Source organism: Stegostoma tigrinum, chromosome 8 (assembly GCF_030684315.1).
Source record: "Stegostoma tigrinum isolate sSteTig4 chromosome 8, sSteTig4.hap1, whole genome shotgun sequence".
NCBI lineage: Eukaryota > Metazoa > Chordata > Chondrichthyes > Orectolobiformes > Stegostomatidae > Stegostoma > Stegostoma tigrinum.
Genome location: NC_081361.1, coordinates 77,288,075 through 77,311,624, shown reverse-complemented (window position 1 = coordinate 77,311,624; position 23,550 = coordinate 77,288,075). Strand labels below are relative to the sequence as shown.

At 42.4% G+C, this 23,550-nt stretch overlaps 1 protein-coding gene across 18 annotated transcripts in view; it reads left to right on the top strand.

Moving 5' to 3' along the window:
* Positions 1–23,550, top strand: part of ptprfa (protein tyrosine phosphatase receptor type Fa) — a 491,915-nt gene that overhangs the window by 427,463 nt on the left and 40,902 nt on the right. For all 18 annotated transcript variants that reach the window (XM_059648016.1, XM_059648015.1, XM_059648014.1 and 15 more), the window contains 3 exons: positions 3,847–3,966; positions 9,221–9,375; positions 17,014–17,299. In XM_059648016.1, the coding sequence (XP_059503999.1) occupies positions 3,847–3,966; positions 9,221–9,375; positions 17,014–17,299 (561 nt within the window). The remainder of the gene's footprint in view (positions 1–3,846; positions 3,967–9,220; positions 9,376–17,013; positions 17,300–23,550) is intronic.

Below are 23,550 nucleotides of genomic sequence, written 5' to 3'. Positions count from 1 at the left end.
CCAATTGATCAAGATCTCCTTGTAATCTTAAAAAAACCTTCTTCGCTGTCCACTAAACCACCAATTTTGGTGCCATCCACAAATGTACTAACCATGCTTCCTGTATTCTCAGCCAAATCATTTATATAAATGACAAACAAAAGTGGACCCCATACCGATCCCTATGGATACCACTGATCACATGCCTCCAGTCGGAAAAACAGCCCTCCACCAGCAGCCTGTCCCCCTGTAAAGCCAATTTTGTATCCATTTGGCAAGCTCACTCTGCATTTAATATGACCTAACTTTACTAATCTGTATATCATGCAAAACCTCATCAAAGGCTTTACTAAAGTTTAAGTAAACAACGTCTACTGCACTGCCTCATTAATCTTTTTGGTTATTTTCTCAAAAAAAACTCTTATCAAGTTTGTGAGACACACAATTTTCCTCTCTCAAAATTTGTTGAAATAATCCCGGTTTCTATTTTCCTGGGAGGCAGCAGAATTGGAAAGTTCTTCAAATAAAACCTCATCCTTTTGAGCCATAGTTGCCATGTTCTGTTTTCCCAGTGCTGAATGTATGAAATTTTATTGGTATCTTATAGATTGACTGTATTCATATTTCTGTTGTGTCAAATGTTATTGCAATTATTAATGTTAGCTCAGATACACCCCCTTTGAAAAAGCTCCAGAGCCCGAATGTATTTCAATACTTTATTGAACATGAAGCCAATTGTGATGCTTAATCATCCTAAACTCATGGCCCAATTCAACAAAGTATCTATGTCTTGCTGCTCTGCCAAATCAATAAAGTCATATATTTGGAACACACTGGACCCTTAAATCTTTCAGATCTCTTTAGATTTCTGTGTTATCTTTAAAAAATGTCTTCCTTTCTTCAGGCTAGAATTATTTCACTGGGAGTGAAGTTGTCTGTCTGGGTGCAGTTCACATCCTGTCACTATAGGTTGTGATAATAAAATGTGAGGCTGGATGAACACAGCAGGCCAAGCAGCATCCCAGGAGCACAAAAGCTGACGTTTCGGGCCCAGACCCTTCACCAGAGAGCTCTCTGGTGAAGGGTCTGGGCCCGAAACGTCAGCTTTTGTGCTCCTGGGATGCTGCTTGGCCTGCTGTGTTCATCCAGCCTCACATTTTATTATCTTGGAATCTCCAGCATCTGCAGTTCCCATTATCTCTGATACTATAGGTTGTGACTCTCCTTTGTAGTCATTTGTCAACATACAATTGAATGTGCATCAGGCTGTATGTTTCCTTAATAACTTGAGTGTCAATGCGATTACTGTGACAATACAGTGTGTTTTGGGAATACCCACAACCACAAATGAAGATGACACAGACTTAATTATTGCTTGTTAAATATGAAGGCTTGTCTTACATTAGGAAACATTTTCTGCCTGTGTTTGTTTGTTGCCTGATGTTCAACTTTAAACCTGTTGAATCAAATCAAAGAAGTCATACTTGCTGATGCTGTTGAAAATGCACAAAAATGTAATTGATGCAGGTTAATTACGTTCACTGGTTTCCATATTGCAAAATATTCTTCATATAATGCTCAAAGCAAATCCTAAGTAAAAATTTTCACTCTATCTATGTTTTACAAAAGTATATTGCCTTGCTAACTAATAAATTGTCCAAATGCCAGCATTTGGATAGTTGTTTCATCTTGCAAATGTTTGTCACATGATTTACAAATGTAGGGGCTGTCATACTGAGGGTGAATTTACTGAGTTACTTTGACAACTTTGAAGTAGCAACATCTGTAGTGATTTTTGTACTCAGGCATTCCAAGTCATACCAAGTAAATGCTACCTACATTGGTTACCAAAAAGGCCATGAACTCAACAACGTCCTAGCTGTAGTGCTGAAGACATATGCTCCAGAACTAGCCACAACTGTGCCAAGCTGTGACACCACACCTCTGGTATTTACTCAATAAACTGGATGTTTGTAATGCCCCTGGAAAAATAGGACAAGTCCAATCCAGTTAATTATCATCCTATAGTCTACTTTTAGTCATCAATAAAGTGACTGACGCTGCTGTCCGATGGCAATGACTCATCTATATCTTGTTCACCAAGCTTCAGTTTGAGTTTGACCACAATGATTGAGCTCCTGACCTTGTTACAATCTTTGGCAGAAGCGCCAAAGGTGAAAGTGACTGCCCTTGACATCTATGGAGGACTTCATCGAGTGTGGTGATACAGTCACTGGAAAAAAAAGGGAGAAAATTCCTTTGGCTGGAGCCATTATAGAGCACAAAGGGAGATGGTTGTGCTTGCCAAGATAAGTCGTCTCTGTCCCAGGACATTTTTGCGAGACAGTGGCGATATTATTAATTAATCTGTTCAGAGATGTTATTACGCACCTCTGGAGCAGGTGGGACTTGATCCCAGGCCTCTTCTTACAGAGGTAGGGATGCTACCACTGCACCTACAAGGTAATGGCAAAGTTCTAGCTATAATTGCTTTCAGATGCTTCTTAATGACATTCCATTCCCAATAGATTGGATAAGGTTCAGTTCCTTTCACACTTCCTCAACTCTTATTTACAATGAGACCAGGATAGCATTGCAGGTTAATTATGTTCACTGGTTTTCATGCTGCAAAATATTCTTCTTGTCATGCTTGAAGCAAATCCTAAGTAAAAAATCTTCACTCCATCTATATTTTACAAAAGTATATTGCCGTGCTAGCTAATAAATTTATCAAATGCCAGCATTTGGAATGATAAGTAGCAATAATTTGAGTACCATTTGAGTGCCAGGTAATAATTATCTCCACAAAAATGTACCTATCCATCGCAACCTGAGATTCATTAAGATTAACATTGTGGAATCTCCTACCATCAACACTGGGTTCAGCCATATCAATACTGAACTGGTCAGAGCTTGGGTAGTCTGAAGTAAGTAACTTGCATGATAGCTAGAGTCTTGCCATAATATGCAAGGTACAAGTTAGGAATGTGATGGAATACTCACCAATGCTCTATCAAGAAACAAGATGCTATCCAAGAGAAAGCACCCTACTATTTTGGCACCTCATCTACAATTGAGCCTTTTTACTTCTCAGCTGACTATATTGTGTACCATCTACACATGCACAGCAGTGTGTCATCAAAGTTCCTTTGACACCACCTTCCAAACCTGCAACCTCTCCCCCACCTAAAAGAACAAAATCAACAGGAGAGGGAATCTGGTAGCTTGTAAACTCCCTTCCAATGTGCAAACCAATCCTGCCTTGAAAGTACATTGACCTTCATTCACTGTCCTACGGTCAAAATCCTGCAACTGCCTCCCTTACAGTGCTGTGAGTGCACCAATACCAGATGGAATGCAGCATTCCAAGAAGGTGACTCACCATCATCTCCTCAAGGCCAATTCGCGACGGGCAATAAGTGCTGGCTTTACGAGTAAGGCTCGCATCCTTTTTTAGTTATTGTAAGGTATTCCTTTTTGGGTCTAATTTCTTAATAATATAGATAACTTCTTGAAATCACTGAGCAGCTAAAAAGCAGTGGATATGCACTGGATAAATGGGAATAAATCATTGATACAAAGATGCAATCCTGTACAGCCGATGTGTATGTGGCTGTAACAAATACTTGGACTTGTGTTGCATGGCACATGCGTGAACAATTTCTTCCGTAGCATGAAAACACAATTATAATGCCTCTTTATATGCATACTGTGGATGTTCATATTTTCTTTACATCGTTTGTCACAAGTTTAATTTCCATATCATTGTTAGACATATATATGTCTACAAAGTTAATCAAATCTGTTGATTGCTGATAACAGTCCCGTTGCTTTGAATATTCTTGACCATGTGTTTTTTTTACATAGGTGAAATGTGATCAATATTGGCCATGTCGCGGCACAGAAACGTATGGAATGATTCAAGTCACCCTGTTGGACATGGTGGAGCTAGCAACATATTCTGTACGGACATTTGCACTATATAAGGTATGGAATCACATTGTGTTTTGTATTTTTAGTCTGCTTATATAAATGTAAAAGGTTAGAAAAGAACCAAGAAGACTTTCTTGTGCTGTGCTCCGAAATAATACCTCAATTATTAATGCACTGCAAATTTAAAGGAGGTATTAATTCTTATGGCCTCTTTAGCACTTGAATAGAGGTATTTGGAAACTTCCTTGATGATTTCTCTAATGTCTACACTTAACAATGACATTTTAAACACATATAAGTGATTCTGCATCCTGAATGGCAAGTCATACAAAGATGAGATCAGAAATAGGCTGGATAGGCTTGAGCTGTTTTCTTTGGAGTATAGAAAGCTGAGGATAAGACCTAATCAAGGTGTATAAAATTATGAGGGGCATGGACAGGGTGGATAAAAAGCAGCTGTTTCCCTGAGTTAAAGGGTCAGAAAAGAGGGAACTTAATTTACAATGAAGGACAAGGGGTTTGAAGGACATGTGAGGATTTTTTTTTTCACCCAGAGTAGGAATCTGGACTGCACTGCCGAGGAGGGTAGTAGAGACAGGAAACCTCACAAAGTACGTGGACGAGCATGTGAAATGTCACAATATTCAAGGCTATGGACCTAGTCCTGGAAAGTGGGATTAGTGTAGATCAGTCAGTGGAGACTCAATGGACAGAAGGACCTCTTCTATGCTTGTGAATCTACGATAGTACACTACTGCTCAGTACTGAAGCAGTCCTGCATTTTCAAGGTGCCACATTTTTCAGTCGTATGTAAAACCTTAATTATGTTACCAATTTAATGCAAAAGTCCTCATAGCAGTCCTCGAAGAAGAGCAAGAGAGATTTTCCCACGTCTTGACACATATCCCTCAAGTGATATCTAAAACAAATGATTTGGTCATTCTCTTTATTACTGTTTGCTATGTGAAAATTGTCTATTATTTGTTTGACGTTAAAGTAATGGTTACAGTTCAAGTACTTCATTGTAAAAATCTTGGGATGACACAAGATCATAAAAATACTACAGCTTTTGCTAATGCCATTGTGGAGGGTTTAAACTAATGTGGCAGGGAGATGGGAACCAAATGAGGAGGCTAGAGGACAGTAAGGAGTTAGTAACTAAAACCTGGAAGGAACTAGATAATGAAGTCAGTGTGACTAAGGGGAAGAATAGGCAGAGAGCAGATGATGAATGCAAAAGGGACAGGTGGTCTGAGGTGCATTTGTTTTAAGGAGAGAAGTGTAGTAGGTAAGGCAGATGGACTTAGGGCTTGGATTAGTACCTGGGAGTATCATGTTATTGCTATTACTGTGACTTGGTTGAGGGAAGGACAAGATTGGCAACTAAATATGCCAGGATATAGATGCTTCAGGCAGGATAGAGTGGGAGATAAAAGGGGTGGAGGAGTTACATTACTGGTCAAAGAGGATATCACAGCTGTGCTGAAGCAGGGTACGATGGAGGACTCGAGCAGTGAGGCAATGTGGGCGGAGGTCAGAAATAGAAAGGGGGTGGTAACAATGTTGGGGCAGTGATATAGGCCTCCCAACAGCGAGTGTGAGATCGAGGCACAAGTATGTTGACAGATGATGGAAAGATGTAAGAGCGGTGGTGATGGGAGATGTTACTTTTCCCAACATTGACTGGGATTCACTTAGTGTTAGGGGTTTAGATGGAGCAGAATTTGTAAGGAGCACCCACGAGGGCTTTATAAAGCAGTATATAAATAGTCCAACCTGGGACTGGGCCATGCTGGACCTGGTGTTGGGGAATGAGGCTGGCCAGGTGGTTGAAGTTTCAGTAGGGGATTACTTTGGGAATAGTGATCACAATTCTGTAAGTTTTAGAATACTGATGGACAAAGATGAGAGTGGCTGTAAAGGAAGATTGCTAATTTGGGGGAAGGCCAACAATAGCAAAATTCAGCAGGAGCTGGAGAATGTGGATTGGGAGCAGCTGTTTGAGGATAAATCCACATTTGATATGTGGCAGGCTTTTAAAGAGAGGTTGATTAGAGTGCAGGGCAGACATGTCCTTGTGAAAATAAGGGATAGAAAGGGCAAGATTGGGGAACCATGGATGACAGGTGAAATTGTGAAACTAGCAAAGAGGAAAAAAGGAAGCATACATAAGGTGTAAGCGACTGAAAACAGACGAAGTTTTGGAAGAGTATCAGAAAAGTAGGACCAATCTGAAACAAGGAATTGAGAGGGCTAAAAGGGGTCATGAAATATCTTTAGCAAATAGGGCTAAGGAAAACTCCATGCCTTTTATTCGTACATAAGGAGCAAGAGGGTAACTAGAGAAATGGTTGGCCCACTCAAGGACAAAGGAAGGAGGTTATGAGAGGAGTAGGAGAAAATGAGTGAGATTCTTAAAATGAGCACTTTACGTCAGTATTCACTGAGGAGAGGGACATGACAGATGTTGAGGTCAGGGATAGATATTTGATTACTCTAGCTCACGTTGGCATAGGGAGGGGGCAAGTGTTAGGTATTCTGAAAGGCATTAGGATGGACAAGTCCTCAGGTCTGGATGGGATCTATCCCAGGTTACTGAGGGAAGCGAGAGAGGAAATAGCTGGTTCCTTAACAGATAACTTTGCAGCATCCTTGAGCATGGCTGAGGTTCCAGAGGACATGGAGAATTGCTAAGCTGTCCCCTTGTTTAAGAAGGGTAGGAACAATAACCCAGGTAATCATACATCATGAGCCTGATGTCAGTGGGGGGGATGCTGCTGGAGAAGACAGTAACGGATAGGATCTATTTACATTTGGAAGAAAATTGGGCTTATTAGTGATAGGCAGCATGGTTTTGTGCAAGAAAGGTCATGTCTTACCAAGTTGATAGAATTTTTTGAAGATGTGACAAGGCTGATAGATGAGGGAAGGGCTGTGATGTCATATACATGGACTTCAGTAAGATGTTTGATAAGGTTTCCCCCGTGGTAGGCTGATGGAGAAAGTGAAGTCGCATGGGGTCCAGGGTATGCTAGCTAGATGGATAGAGAACTGGCTGGGCAACAGGAGACAGAGAGTTGTAGTAGAAGGGATTTTCTCAAAATGGAGAACTGTGACCAGTGGAGTTCCACAGGGATGTGTGTTGGGACCACTGTTGTTTGTGATATACATAAATGATCTGGAGGAAGGTATAGGTGGTCTGATTAGCAAGTTTGTAGATGAAAGTTAGATTGGTGGAGTAGCAGATTGTGAAGGGGACTGTCTGAGAATGCAGCAGAATTTCGATAGATTGGAGAGTTGGGCAGAGAAAAGGCAGATTTAGTTCAATCCAGGAAAATGCGACTTGATGCATTTTGGAAGAACCAATTCAAGATTGAACTATACGGTAAATGGAAAAGCTCGGGGAAAATTGATGCACAGAGAGATCCAGGTGTTCAGGTCCATTGTACCCTGAAGGTGGCAACGCAGGTCGATAGAGTGGTCAAGAAGGCTTACGGCATGCTTTTATTCATCGGATTGGGTATTGAGTACAAGAGTTGGCAGATCATGTTACAGCTGTACAGGACTTTGGTTCGACCACAGTTAGAGTACTGCATACAGTTCTGTTTGCCACATTTCCAAAAGGATGTGGATGCTTTGGAGAGGGTGCAGAGGAGGTTCACGAGGATGTTGCCTGGTATGGAGGGCCCTGGCTGTGAAGAGAGTTTGAGTAGATTAGGATTATTTATGTTAGAAAGACGGAGGTTGTGGGGGGACTGATTGAGGTCGACAAAATCATGAGAGGTATGGACAGGGTGGATAGCAAGGAGCTTTTTCCCCAGAGTGGGGGACTTCATTACTAGGGGTCACGATTTCAAGGTGAGAGGGGAAATGTTTAATGGTGATACGTATGAAAAGTTCTTTATGCAAAAGGTGGTGGGTGCCTGGAATGCGTTGCGAGTGGAGGTGATAGAGGCAGGCACCGTAGCGTCATTTAAGATGTATCTAGACAGATACATAAATGGACAGGGAGCAGAGGGATACAGATCCTTGGAAAATAGGCAATAGGTTTAGATAGAGAATCTGGATCAGCACACGCTTGGAGGGCTGAAGTGCCTGATCCTGTGCAGTAATTTTCTTTGTTCTTTGAAATGCAAGTTATGATTTTTAAAATTCCCATCATTCTAGAACTCTCCCAATGAACTGGAATGTGTAAATCTAACAAGTTATGAGGGAAAGAGATAACTGAGAATTTTTTGAAGGCATGACAGGATGAAAACAGGATGTTTCCCTGGCTGGTGACTCTAATCGCATAATACATATTATCTCAATAAAAGGGACAGACTATTTAAGACTGAGATAAGGAGAAATTTCCATACTCGGGTGCTAGTGAATCATTGGAATTCTCCATGTCAGAGAGCTATGGAAATTCATTCTTTAAACATGTTCAATTCAGAAATTGATAGGTTTCTGGAGCTTAATGACAATAAAGAATACGAAAATAGTGTAAAAAAATGGCATTTAGGAATTGATCAGCCATGATCTGTAATGGGCTGAATGGGCTATTCCTCCTCCTATGTTTCCTTTATCATTTGTTGTGAAAATGCTGAATATTATTACTCAGGGAGATTTTAAATGGCTTAAATAAACAAGTGTGACCAGAGTCTGCATAGTTGTATGAAAGGAAATACATTATTGACAAATTTGTTACTTGAAGACTGTGTCTTTTTATTTTTCTGTATTTTCGATTGTGATCTGAAATGGGACTAATTGTGGATTGAAAAATAAAAGGTTGTGGAAAGTCTTACTGCAAGTTTTAAAACAGCATATTACCTGACACCCATTGTAATTGCTGTTTCCAGTGGTATTATGTTCGAGTTGTGGTGGAGATTACTACAGATGAACTGGAGGCAGGGGATGTGTACAAAGAGAGATTCGCCAGCAAATGTAGCTGACTGATCTGTGAAAAGATACTAGTTATAGAGTCATAGAAATGTACAGCATGGAAACAGACCCTTCGGTCAAACTCATCCATTCCAAGTTGTCAATGACAAAAGCCTTCTGGCCGCTAACAACTATGCTATTGGCTCCTATGTGTCTGAACCGCTTGTAACCAATCAGGAACTACCAGTTCTCTTGATCTTTGCAATCCAAGACTGCCCTTCCAACCTGTGACATTAGGTATATTTATTTTTGACCTGTAGAAAAATGTCAGATTGTGTTAGTTAGAGATCCTGGAAAGGGTTATATCTGTAATCTTATTACAAATGTAATCGCTCTTAGACAGTTTCAATCACACGTCAGTTCATAAATGCCCTTTGGTCAACAGAATGGCTCGAGTGAGAAACGGGAAGTGCGTCAGTTCCAGTTCATGGCTTGGCCAGACCATGGTGTTCCAGAATACCCTACACCAATATTGGCATTCCTAAGGAGAGTTAAAGCATGCAATCCCCCAGATGCCGGTCCTATGGTGGTTCACTGCAGGTACGTGGAATTGAAATGTAGCAAACTTTGTTTCAATTGGCATCGTAAGAACTGGCACTCTTAATAAACTGGCAAAAATTGTCCACCTCAAACACCACAATTCTGTATTATTCTGTCCAGTTGTTTTAGTTCTTTAATATATTTACCTCAATGTAATAAAGTTGTTGTTCAATCGAATAGCCACATGAAATATCAACAGTTGATTCAATTTCAAGTCAATTTCTCCTAAAATACTGTGATCTACTGCGATGTCCGAGTAGTCAGTTGAGAGTGCTAGAATACAAAAGCAGAGATGCACAAATAAGGCTGTACAAGGCTCTGGTCAGACCACATTTGGAATATTGTGAGCAGTTTTGAGCCTCAGATCTAAGGAAAGATGTGCTGGCATTGGAATGGGTCAGGGAAGAAGAGATTGAGGACTCTGGTTCCGTATTTGATGGAGTTTAGAAGGATGAGGAGAATGTGATTGGAACTTATAGAATACTGAGAGGCCTGAATATAGAGTGGACAGCAAGAAGATGTTTTCAGTACTAGAAGAGACCAAGACCCAAAGGCACAGCCTCAGAAGTTCATAGAGTCCCAATAGTATGAAAGGAGGCCACGTGCACGAACTCCCCCAAAGAGTGTCCCACCCAGTGCCCTACCTTATCTCTGTAATGTCACATTTATCATGGTTAATCTATCTAACCTGCACATCTTTGGACTGTGGTGCAAACTGGAGCACCCAGATGGAACTCACACAGACAGCCACCCAAGGCTTGAATCAAATCCAGGTCCCTGGTGCTCTGAGGCAGCAGTCCTAACCTCTGAGCCACCATTCCGCCTTCGCTCAGATTGGAGGGACAACACTTTCGAACTGAGATGAGGAGGAATTTCTTCACCCAGAGACTGGTTAGTCTGTGGAGCTCGTATATAATCCATATATATACTCGCATCATTCATGATCAAATGGCAATGCAGAATCGATGGGCCAAATACCTTAATTCTGCTCCTATATCACAGGTCCTTATGGTCCCTGTGTTAAAACAAAGGACATACATTTGTATGTTTTAAAATTTACTCAAAAAATGAGCAATTCTGCAAGATTGCATTCATTACCCATTCTTGTTGTTCCTTGGGAAGATGGTAGTGGACCACCTTTTAAACTCTCCATGTGAAGATATTCTTAGATAAGGAATTCCAGGATATTGCTTCAATGGTGCTGTGGCCAAGCAATAATAATGTTCTTCACATCGCTGTGCTATTGTCTGTTATTTTGTGGTGGCTGGGAGGTATAGGGTTGGGCTTAAAAATATCTTCAAAACCAGACCATTAAAAGTTAATGAACAATTGAAGGAAAATGGAAAAGAACATGCAAACCAGGCCTAATGTAAAAACAGCCTGTTTTGAGTGGGGAAACTGTTTGACCTTGAGGGGAAGTGGTAACCATCCGCTTGTGCCATCTACAATAGGGGCACTTGGACTTTTCTTCACCAACTTTAGAGGGCTGGAAAAGTACTGCAGTCATTATAAAATGGAGATTCAGCATGTAAACTTAGATTCAGAATCATATTATCAATGAGATTGGGTTCATGAGACTGGGGCCATGGACTTTTCACTTTCAATCTGGGGTTTGTGAGACTGTTGCAGTGGAATCTGAGAAGCAGCTCTGAGTGCCATTGTTGCTGATGGATAGAAGACAGTGTGAAACTCACTTGTTTGTGTGTGTGTATATGATGTAGTTTAAGATAATAGATTCACTCATTAGTTTGCATTTGTCTCTGATATATATTAAGTAGATTAAGCTAATTAATTTGCTTCATATTAAAGTGCAGGTGTCTTCTTGTATTTATTTTGATCAGTCCTTAAAAGTACTCATGAGGTATTTTTAGCCTGGCAATACAAAGGTGCTATCAAAGAGTAAACCAGTTAAAACAGTATGCCAGGCTGTTGACTGATCTAGCAGATTTGACAATTATGCAGCTGATGCAGTTGAATTTCTGGTCACTGCTAACCCAGGAATGTTGATAGCTGGGGATTTTTGCAATAATGCCATTGAATGTTAAAGACAGATGATTAGACTCAGAGATAACAAAGTGTGAAGCTGGATGAACACCAGCAGGTCAAGCAGCATCTCAGGAGCACAAAAGCTGACGTTTCCGTCCTAGACCCTTCATCAGAGAGGGGGATGGGGAGAGGGTTCTGAAATAAATAGGGAGAGAGGGGGAGGTGGACCGAAGATGGATAGAGGAGAAGATAGGTGGAGAGGAGAGTATAGGTGTGGAGGTGGGGAGGGGATAGGTCAGTCCAGGGAGGACGGACAGGTCAAGGAGGTGGGATGAGGTGGTAGGTAGGAAATGGAGGTGCGGCTTGAGGTGAGAGGAGGGGATGAACAGGTTAGGGAGGCGGGGATGAGCTGGGCTGGTTTTGGTATACAGTGGGCGGAGGGGACGAGCTGGGCTGGTCTTGTGATGCAGTGGGCGAGAGGGAGATTTTGAAGCTTGTGAAGTCCACATTGATACCATTGGGCTGCAGGGTTCCCAAGCAGAATATGAGTTGCTGTTCTTGCAACCTTCAGGTGACATCATTGTGGCACTGCAGGAGATCCATGATGGAAATGTCATCTAAGGAATGGGGGAGGGAGTTAAAATGGTTTGCGACTGGGAGGTGCAATTGTTTATTGCAAACCGAGTGTAGGTGTTCTGCAAAGCGGTCCCCCGGCCTCCGCTTGGTTTCCCCAGTGTAGAGGAGGCCACACCGGGCACAGTGGATACAGTATACCACATTGGCAGATGTGCAGGTGAACATCTGCTTAATATGGAAAGTCATCTTGGGGCCTGGGATGGGGGTGAGGGAGGAGGTGTAGGGGCAAGTGTAGCACTTCCTGCAGTTGCAGGGGGAGGTGCTGGGTGTGGTGGGGTTGGAGGGGAGTTTGGAGCGGACAAGGGAATCATGGACAGACTGGTCTGTCCGGAAGGCAGACAAGAGTGGAGATGGAAAAATGCCTTGGATGGTGGGGTCAGATTGTAGATGGCGGAAGTGTCAGAGGATGATGCGTTGTATCCGGAGGTTGGTGGGGTGGTTTGTGAGGACGAGGGGGATTCTCCTAGGGCGGTTATTGTGGGGGTGGGGTGTGAGGGATGAGTTTCGGGAAATGCGGGAGACACGGTCAAGGGCGTTCTCGACCACTGCGGGGGAGATGTTGCGGTCCTTGAAGAACTTGGACATCTGGGATGTGCGGGAGTGGAATGCCTCATCCTGGGAGCAGCTGCAGCGGAGGCAAAGGAATTGGGAATAGGGGATGGAATTTTTGCAGGGGGTGGGTGGGAGGAGGTGTATTCTAGGTAGCTGTGGGAGTCGGTGGGCTTGAAGCGGACATCAGTTTCTAGCTGGTTGCCTGAGATGGAGACAGAGAGGTCCAGGAAGGTGAGAGATGTGTTGGAGATAGCCCAGGTGAACTTGAGGTTGAGGTGGAAGGTGTTGGTGCAGTGGATGAACTGTTCGAGCTCCTCTTGGGAGCATGAGGCGGCGCTGATACAGTCATCAATGTAACTGGTTTGGGGCCAGTGTAGGTGCGGAAGAGGGACTGTTCCACATAACCTACAAAGAGGCAGGCATAGCTTGGGCCCATGCGGGTACCCATGGCCACCCCCTTGGTCTGTAGGAAGTGGGAGGAATCGAAAGAGAAGTTGTTGAGGGTGAGGACAAGTTCGGCTAGGCGGATGAGGGTGTCGGTGGAGGGGGACTGGTCGGGTCTGCGGGACAGGAAGAAGCGGAGGGCCTAAAGGCTATCTGCATGAGGGATGCAGGTTTATAGGGACTGGACATCCATGGTGAAAATGAGGTGGTGGGGGCCAGGGAATTGGAAGTTCTGGAGGAGGTGGAGGGTGTGGGTGGTGTCACGGACATAGGTGGGGAGTTCCTGGACCAAGGGGGAGAAAATGGAGTCCAGATAGGTGGAGATGAGTTCGGTGGGACAGGAGCAGGCAGAGACACTAGGTCGGCCAGGGCACGTGGGTTTTTGGATTTTGGGAAGGAAATAGAAGCGGGCCATGCAGGGTTGGGGAACAATGAGGTTGGAGGCTGTGGGTGGGAGGTCCCCTGACATGATGAGGTCATGGATGATATTGGAGATGATGGTTTGGTGCTCGGGGGTGGGGTCATGATCAAGGGGGCGGTAGGCGGAGGTGTCAGAGAGTTGGCGGTTGGCCTCGGCGATGTAGAGGTTAGTGCGCCATACTACAACTGCGCCTTCCTTGTCTGCGGGTTTGATGGTGAGGTTGGGACTGGAGCGGAGGGCTGCCCGTTCTGCAGGGGAGAGGTTGGAGGTGGGTGAAGGGGTCAGTGAGCGGAGGGTTAGGCTCCCAGTTAAAGAAGTAAGCGTGGAGGCGAAGGCGGCGGAAAAACTGCTCTGCTCTATGTCCAAACGTGACTTGTATTCGTTGATGCGGAGACAAAGGTGAACCCCTTGCTGAGGACTGACCGTTCGTTCTCAGTCAGTGGGAGGTCTGGGGGGGATGGTGAAGATTCAGCAGGGCTTAGTGTGGCTGTCTTCTCTGGGGTTGCTGGCTGTGGAGGCTGTGGGCAGAGCAATGAAGTCGTCAGCTGTGGGTGGAGCCATGTCGGCATCGGCTGTGGGCGGGGTTCCGTTGGCATCAGCTGTGAGCGGGGTTCCGTCGGCGGTGGGCAGATTTGCGCCGGCACCAGCAGTGGGAGGAGCAGGGTGGGCGGCAGCAGCAGCGATGAGGGAGATGTATGTGGTGTTAGTTCTGGAAGTGGAGGCGGTGACTACAGCAGCGGTCACATTCGCGGTCCCGGAAGTGGTGTGCCCGGCGGTGGCGGATGTGACGTCATTGGTGGGTTCACCGGCTGTGTCCTCATGGTCAATGGCGGCGGGTACATTGTGGGGGAGGTGCAGGGGCAGGCTTGGGATTTAGGAGGTGGAGGAATCCTTTTTAAGGTGGCAGGAGCTAGAGAGTTTGTTGTACTTACGATTTTTGGTGTCCAGTAAAGCTGAGTAAAATTGGGTGTTCAGCCTGTGGATCCTGCGGAGGATAAAAAACAGAAGAGGTCCTTTGCAGGTCTGGGAGAGGGAAGCTCTGAGCTGGGGCAGGCTGGATTGCAGTGCCTGGAGATGCTGGCGCATGGCTGCGAGTGTCTGTGCCAGGACTCGCAGGGAGAAACGTTGCTGAAGGGTACTTATGATTTTTGGTGTCCAGTAAAGCTGAGTAGAATTGGGTGTTCAGTCTGTGGATCCTGCGGAGGATTAAAAAAACGGAGAAGAAACCAAGCGGAGGCTTGGGAACCGCTTTGCAGAACACCTCCGCTCGGTTCGCAATAAACAACTGCACCTCCCAGTCGCAAACCATTTTAACTCCCCCTCCCATTCTTCAGATGATATGTCCATCCTGGGCCAAAGGAGATCCATGCCTTTGAGGGATTGCAGTGGATATCCACCAGATTAATCTCTGTGATGCCAGGTAACTCTACGAAAGAGAGATTGAGTTAACTAGACCTATATTTAAAAGTGAGAGGTAATCTCATTGAAACTTAGGAAATTCTTAAAAGGCGTGACAAGGTGTATGTGTTCCCTGGCTCATGAGTCCAGACACCAGGGGGCATAATCTAGGAATAAGGAATAGGCCATTTAAATATGAAGTGAGGAAGAATTTCTTCATTCAGAGGGTGATGAATCTTTGGAAATCTGTGCACCAGAGAGCTGGGAAAGATCAATCATTGAGGGGAGAGGTGATGGCCTCGTGGTATTATCGCTGAACTGTCAATTCAGAGACCCAGATTATGCTCTGGGTACCTGGGTTCAAATCCTGCCACGGCAGATGGTTGAATTTGAATTCAATAAATATCTGGAATTAAGAATTTAAAAATGACCATGAATCCATTGTTGATTGTCAGGGAAAAACCTATCTGGTTCACTAATTTCCTTTAGGGAAGGAAACTGCCATTCTTAGCTGGCCTGGCCTACATGTGACTCCAGATCCACAGCAATGTTGTTGACTCTTAACTGCCCTCTGGGCAATTAAGAATGGGCAACAAATGCTGCCTAGCCAATGAAACCCCTCATCCTGTGAATGAATACATTAAAAAAATGTTCAGTCAAGAGCTACCTGGAGACTGACAACATCAATATGTAGGATATAATGCAGGAAAACATTGAGGTAGCCATGGTCTGATTGAAAGGCATTGTAGGCTCAACAGGCTGAATGTCCTACTGCCATTGTTATGTTCTGTGTTCAGCTGCCAGAGAGTTTTCTCCCGATCCCCTCGACTTCAGTTTTACTAGGGCTTCTTGGTGCCACACTCATTTTAATGCTGCCTTGATATCAAAGGCAGTCACTTTGCTTTGTTTTTAGATTTGCAAAATTTGTTTGTCCATGTTTGAACCAAAGCTATAAGAATGTCTGGAGCTGAGTGGTTCTGATGGCACGCAATCTGAAAATTAGTGAACATGTTATTGATGAGTCAGTGACAGTTGATAGCACCATGGTCAACTTCTTGCATATTTTTGTTTCTGGGTTCGTAGTAGGTTGAGTCAGATTTCTGGACCAAACATAATCTGTGAAGTTTTGCACAGATATGGTATATAGTAGTGTTATTACTGTTCCACATTAGCTTGGTTAGAGGTTCGGCTAATGGGGGAGCAAAGGTCTTTGCTTGATAGAGAAAATGCTGCTGGGGCCCTGTTACTTTTACTGTATCCACCTGCAGTCAACTATTGCTTAATGTTAGGTGGCATGAATTACAGTAAATTATTGTATTTCCAATGTATGCTGGATCTCCCTTCATGTCCATTTTAAGAATTGTAGTCAGAGACTACTGCAAACCCTGTGTGACTCTTTGGTAAACCTTCCCCCTCTTAATCAAATTGTACTTCAGCTACTTGAGTGTAACGTTCAGCTGGTGCAGTATCGCGTGAGCGCTGTATTATTGGAGATGAAGCCTGTCAAATGAGACATTAAACTGAGGACCCTCTACTGATTTGGGCAGATTAATGCACTATTTCAAGAGCAGGTGAATTATCTTAGGTGTGCTGGCTAATTGGAATTTCTCAACCAAATTAGATAGACACGTAACTAGCACTGGGGAGCCATTACAAGCACTTGCATGGAAATGGTTTTGAACAAAACAACTGCAACTTGCTCAATAAGGCTCCTGTTCACCAACTCTTTACTGCTATCAATCTGGAGTCACACCAATCTTCAACATAAAAATGGGCTCACTCCGGGGCAAAGTGTGGAAAGCACTATACAAAAGCCATCATGAACAGCAAGGTCACACAAAACATACCATGATAAATTACCAGAACTTTATTTTGGTATGTGGATAGAAATAAAAGTTACCTTGCCTTATGAAAACTCCAACATTAACAAGCAGATGAGTTCAATTTAACATCTCAATCGAAAGCACATAACATTGCAGTGCTTCTTCATGGCTGGACTAAAGAGTCAGCCTGGATTACGTGCTGAAGTCCTCTAACTTTCTTAGAGGTTACAATGTTGCCAGTGAGCCAAGAAGCTTGACACTTAAAACACTTGCTGTTTTCAAACTCTGAAAACAATTTTAGAACTGATTTCAAGGAATTAGATCACCCATTCTTGCCATAAATGATTTCATGATGAACGTGTCTTCTCTTCTGTGCAGTGCTGGCGTGGGTCGAACTGGCTGCTTTATTGTGATCGATGCCATGCTAGAACGGATTAAACATGAGAAGACAGTCGATATCTATGGTCATGTCACCTGCATGAGAGCACAGCGAAATTACATGGTGCAAACAGAAGATCAGTATATCTTCATTCATGAGGCCCTCCTTGAGGCAGCAACATGTGGAAACACCGAAGTTCCAGCAAGAAATCTTTTTGCCCACATACAGAAACTTGGCCAAGTTCCACCAGCAGAGACGGTCTCAGCCATGGAGCTGGAATTCAAGGTCAGTGCTACAACTAACATATAGGCTTTATTCATCAGCATAACACGTGATGTGATCACTTTAATTGATCATTCAACTGGTAATGACAGAAACTATTAAAACACGTTGGACATAGTAAATGTATAATATTTCCTAATTGATGCTTCCCCTCATTTTACTTTGAGTGCTTGAACAAAATCTAGCCTGGCATTGATTCATTCAGTGATTATTTCTTCCCTCCACCCATTCTTTGAATAACTCAATGATAACATGACTGAGAACAAGAATGTTGAATTATGGAACCTACATCCTACGCTCTCGTCTGCCCTGAACATGTTACGTTGCATTATACTGTGAAGAAGAAAGCAAATGTTGTCTTGACATCATAGAAATATCAGTACAGGAATTACTATTTAACACCTCTGTCCTCTATCAGAACTCAGACAGCACCGTGGCTCAGTGATTAGCACTGCAGCCTCACCGCTCCAGGGTCCTGGGTTCAATTCCAGCCTCTGGTGACTGTCTGTGGGGTTTGCACATTCTTCTGTGCCCACGTGGATTTCAGCCAGGTGCTCCAATTTCCTCCAAGAATCCAAAGATGTGCACATTTAATGTTTTGGCCGTGCTAACTTGTTTGTAGTGTCCTGGAATGTGTAGGCTAGGTGGGTTAGCCATGGTAAATAAGGTACAGGGTGAGTGATGTGTTCTTTGGAGGGTCAGTCCAGACTCAATGGGCCAAATGGCCTCCTCCCACCTTGTTGGGCTTCTATATTTCTAGAATTGTGTATCTTTGTTGTATTTCTGTCATTACTTTTATTCTTCATATATTTATCTAACTCTCCTCGAATTGTAATAATCGATTTGCATGTGGACGTGGCAATGCATTCCATATTCTATTGAGTCTTTTCATGAAAAGTGACTAACCTCCACCTTTCTGTGGCTTATACAGATCCCATATTTGTGCTGGCCCAGTTAGTAATTTGTATTAATCTTGCATAACCTTACATCTACTCAAAATTCACTTGCATTGTGAAAGATTCCCATTCTTTGTTTTTCTTCACTGAAACATAGTTATAATTTTTCAACTTTGGCAAATCTGCAAGTCCTCTTAAATTTGTGTTGAGCAATTATTTGTGCTGTGATGCCCAAAGTAAACGCTTCATGCAAACTTATGCAAACTGAATGTAAAAGTGACACGGATCATTAATGATGGTTTTCTGGAACACTCTTCTCGAGCATTCATAAATGGTCTTTATGTGAAGAAATTCCTCAATGTAGAAGTGATTACAGCTAGAGAAATGTCCAGAAGTAACTAAATTTGAAAATCAAATTTAAATCATTCGGACAGAGTTGAAAAATGCTACTTTTGGTTCACACAATATATTTCAAAAGTATCTTCTGGACATTTCAGCATATTTGGCCCTTTTTGAAAAAATATTTTGAAGCATTTCACTGCATAGGTAACTGCCGATAAATCTAACATGAAACAGCACAGCCAGGGGAGATAAAGAGGGTGAATCTAAACAGGAGGTTTCAATTCATATTTCAAGTTCAATTTCAGTTCAATTCAATTCACTTGTTAAAAATTGTATACAAGTTGTTAATAAAGATTAATAATACTGTAATGAAAACTTAGAGCAATATGAAGAGTAGGAATAATGTTTCCTTGAACAAGTGTTGAGAAAAGAGTTGAAGGATACTTATTCAAGACCAGTATTTTATTCAGAAAATTGTACATTACTGTGTTTTATAATTCTCCCTTCTGTGTATAAGGAAGACCAAAAAGTGGAAAAGCTATTAAACTGCCAATCAATGATACTTCAGTGAAACTACATTTTGAAAAATTGCTACATTCAGTGTGTTAAGATTCTTTGTCAGCCTAGAGGAAAAAAAACCTCAATGCTTTTCAGAAATTGATTCATAATTGTATGCTGTTTAAGTATGAAGCATTCCCATTAATGAAATTGCAGAATGGGTGTGCAATTCGCAATATCAATATAGAAAAATGGGAGTAGGTTGTGGAGGAAAAACGAAATGCATATTTCCCCTGGAAAATAACTATCTACATCGGTTGGAGGGCTGGCAGATAGACAATACATGAAAGTAGTGACACCGGTTATTGAGGGCATATTTTAAAAAAATAATTTCTAGAGGAAGAGAATCGAAAAACAGGGAAGCTATATTTTCTAAAGAAGGGTCTAGACACGAAACATCAGCTTTCCTGCTCTTCTGATGCTGCTTGGCCTGCTGTGCTCATCGAGCTCTATACCTTGTTGTCTCAGATTCTCCAGCATCGGCAGTTCCTACTATCTCTGAAGCTATGTTAAACTTGTTGAGAATTTCACTTAGGACACACTTGGACTACTTTTTTTCATCCATGGCATGTGAGTGTTGCTGACTGGATCAGCATTTATGGCCCATCCCTAATTGCCCTTGAGAAAGTGCTGGTAAGCTGCATTGTTGAACCACTGTAGTCCAATTGATATAAATAATTGAGGAGGAAGTTCCGAGATTTTGACCCAGCAGTGAAGAAATAGCAATGTATTTCCTAGCTTTGATGGTCTGTGGCTTGGAGGGGAATTTGCATGTGCTATTTTTCCCATGTATCTATCGCCCTTTTAGTTTGTAGTGGTCCTGGGTTTAGAGTCCAAATCCAATCTCATATTATAAAAATAGAGGCTCGGCAGAAGATACAACAGTGCTTACTGATAGACTACCAGAAATGAGATGTTAAATCTTTCAACAAATATGAAAGGGCTGATATTGTATGTCAGGAAAAGTAAAGGCTGCAGACTGAGCTGAAGTGGATGGTTTAAGATAATGCCAACTTTTTATTGTATAGGCACAGAGTAACCATAGTAAGGTGCTGAGGACTGGGAGGTGGCTAATATTATACCTTTATTTAAGAAAGTTCCCAGGCTTCTCCTTCCAGTCTGTAGACTTATGAGCCTGACATCTGTAGTGGGTAAGTTGTTGGAGATGATTCTGAAAGATAGGATTTGCATTTGGAGAGGTAAGGATTGACTCGGGATTGTCAGCGTGGTTTTATGCAAGGGAAGTCGTGTCTCAAACTTGATTGAGTTTTTTGAGGAAGTAACCGAAAAGATTAATGATGACAGAAAGGTCGATATTGTTTATATAGAACAAAAACAAAGTTGCTGGAAAAGCTCAGCAGGTGTGGCAGCATCTGTGAAGGAGAAAACAGTTAACATTTCGGGTCCGGTGACCCTTCCTCAGAAAACATTAACACTGTTTTCTCCTTCACAGATGCTGCCAGACCTGCTGAGCCTTTCCAGCAACTTTGTTTTTGTTCCTGATTTGCAGCATCTGCAGTTCTTTTGGTTGTTATTTATATAGACTTAAGTAAAGTCTTTGACAAGGTAAACTAATTTAGTAAAGTTAGACCACAAGAAATTCAGGGTGACCTTTCCAATTGGATGCAAAATTGGTTAGACAATAGAAGACAGAGGGTGCTGATAGAGGGTTGTTTTTTAGGGATTGGAGGCCCTTATATAAACAATTTGGATGAGAATATAAGAGGTATGGTTAGTATGTTTGCGGATGACACCAAAATTGGTGATATAGCAGACAATGAAGAAGGTTATCTATGAGTACAAAGAGATCTTGGTCAATTGGTTCAGTGGGCTGAGGAGTGGCAGATGAACTTTAATTTGAATAAAGGCTAGGTATTGCATTTTACTAATACAACTCAGGACAGGACTTATACAGTTGATGGTAGGCTCTGGGTAATGTTGTAGAACAAAGACACCTAGAGCTTCAGGTACATAATTTTTTGAAATTTGCATCACAGGTTGACAGGGTGCTCGCCTTCATTGCTCAGATCTTTGAGCGCAGGAGTTGGGATGTCATGTTGAGGTTGTGCAGGAAGCTGGTGTGGCCTCTTCTGGCGTACCATGTGCAGTTCTGATCACTGTGCTATCGGAAGGATATTATTAAACTGAAGAGGGTTCAAAAAAGATTTACCAGGATGTTGCTGGGAATGGAGGGTTTGAGTTATAAAAATAGGCTGGATAGGCCGGGACCTTTCTCACTGGAGTGTAGGAAGTTGAGGGGTGACCTTATAGAGGTTTATAAAATCATGAGGAGCATAGATAAGGTGAATAGCAAGGGTCTTTTCTGTAGAGTAGGGGAGTTCAAAACTAAGGGGCATATTTTTAAGTTGAGAGGAGAAAGATTTAAAAAGGACATGAGAGCAACATTTTTACACAGAGTGGTAAGCGTGTGGAGTGAACTGCCCAAGAAAGTGGTGGATACGGGTACGGCTACAACATGTAAAAGCCATTTGGTAAGTACGTGAATAGAAAAGTTTGGAGGGATATGGGCCAAACGCAGGCAAGTGGAAATAATTTAGTTTAGTGACCTGGTCGGTGTGAACTAGTTGGACCAAAGAGCCTCTTTCCATGCTGAATGACTCTAAAATGTTTCCATTCGTGGACAAGACCAAACCAAGCGGCATTAATACGAAATAGTTACTAATAGATCCTTTAGGGATTGAGGACCAACTTCTTTTCCCTGAGTCTGGTTAGATTATGGAAATTGTCATCATCTTCAGCTGCTTCATCAATGGCCTTCCCTCCATCATAAGGTCAGAAATGGGAATGTTTGCTGATGATTGTGCAATGTTCAGCACCATTCACAATTCTTCAGACATTGAGGTAGTCCATATTCAAATGCAACAATATCTGGACAATATCCAGGCTTGGGCTGATAAGTGGCAAATAACATTCACGCTACACGAATACCAGGCTATGACCATCACCAACGAGATGCAATCTAACAACTGCCCCTTGACATTCAATGGTGTTGCCATCATTAAATACCCCACTATCAATATCCTGAGGGTTATCGTTGACCTGAATCTCAAATAGATTCATCGCATAAACACAGTGGCTACAAGAACAGGTCAGAAATTAGGAATACTACGGTGAGTAACTCACCACCTGACTCTCCAAAGCCTGTCCACTGTCTACAAGGCACAAATCAGGAGTGATTCATGGGAGGTCTTCAGACAGTGCCTTCCAAACGCACGACCACTTCCATATATAAGGACAAGGGCAGCAGATACATTGGAACACACCACCTCACCACCTTCAAGCTGTGCCCCCCCCCAAACCACTCACCATCCTGCCTAGGAAATATATCACTGTTACCTTACTGTTGCCCGGTCAAAATCCTAGAATTCCCTCCCTGATGGCATTGTGGCTAAACCTACAGCAGGTGGATTGCAGCAGTTCAAGAAGGCAGCTCACCGTCACCTTCTCAAGGGCAACTAGAGATTTGCAATAAATGCTGGCCAGCCAGCAACACCCAAATCCCACAAATGCATTTTTTAAAGAATGGAGTCATTGAGGTAGTGAGCATGGCTGAATTTGAGAGAAATCTAGGTGAAGATTAAATCTAGATTGAAAATGAAGAAAGTGAAAAATAAATATACTGTAAGTTTATCAGTGAAGAAGGTTAAGACTACTTGTATCATAAATATCAGAATTAACCTGTTGAGCCACATGTTCTGTTTCTAAGCTGCAAATATTATGTAATAACTATGGTGGTATTACAAGGTTAAGTGTTTTATTCACAACCAGTATGATATTTTTGATTAATGGCCAAAGAAACCATTAACTACTTAAAACCTAGATGTTATAGAACATTTCCAGATTAAGGTGGCAACCCATGTCAATGCCTATCTACCGAACAAAGGTGCAGATTTTGAATGTGATTAGACCAATGACAAGTCTGCTTTTAAGATGTTAGCTGTATTTGAAGTTGTGGTCAAGTTTTACAAGTTAATGTGTATGTTGCTGCCTCAGGTGAGCAACCAGGGTGTGGCACATGGTTTCCAATTCATGTTCAACTAATGTGTTATAATAATTGGAACTTCTAGATACTATGTTAACTAAAAGAGAAAAGCTGTTCTTATCTATATCTTCACTGAAATAATTAGATTGTCAAAATACCATTGGAAATTGTATACTTTTGCAAGTAACTTAACAAAAAGCAGGAGCAACCATTATTCCAGTTAATTTATTTTCTAGTGCACTCAGTATAATATGAGAACATGAAATTTCTTTGTTTTTAATCTTTTTGTTTGGATTCAAGGCAGGGATAGTGTTATATTTCCAGTTATAGTTTCAGTTAATCATTGATTACTTTTAAGTTTACCCTTAAGTCTCCATTTTTTTTCCTTCTGATTTTTCTCTTCCTTTCCTCCAGCACACATCAGCCTCACTTTCCCAGCTCCTCTCGAGATTCAG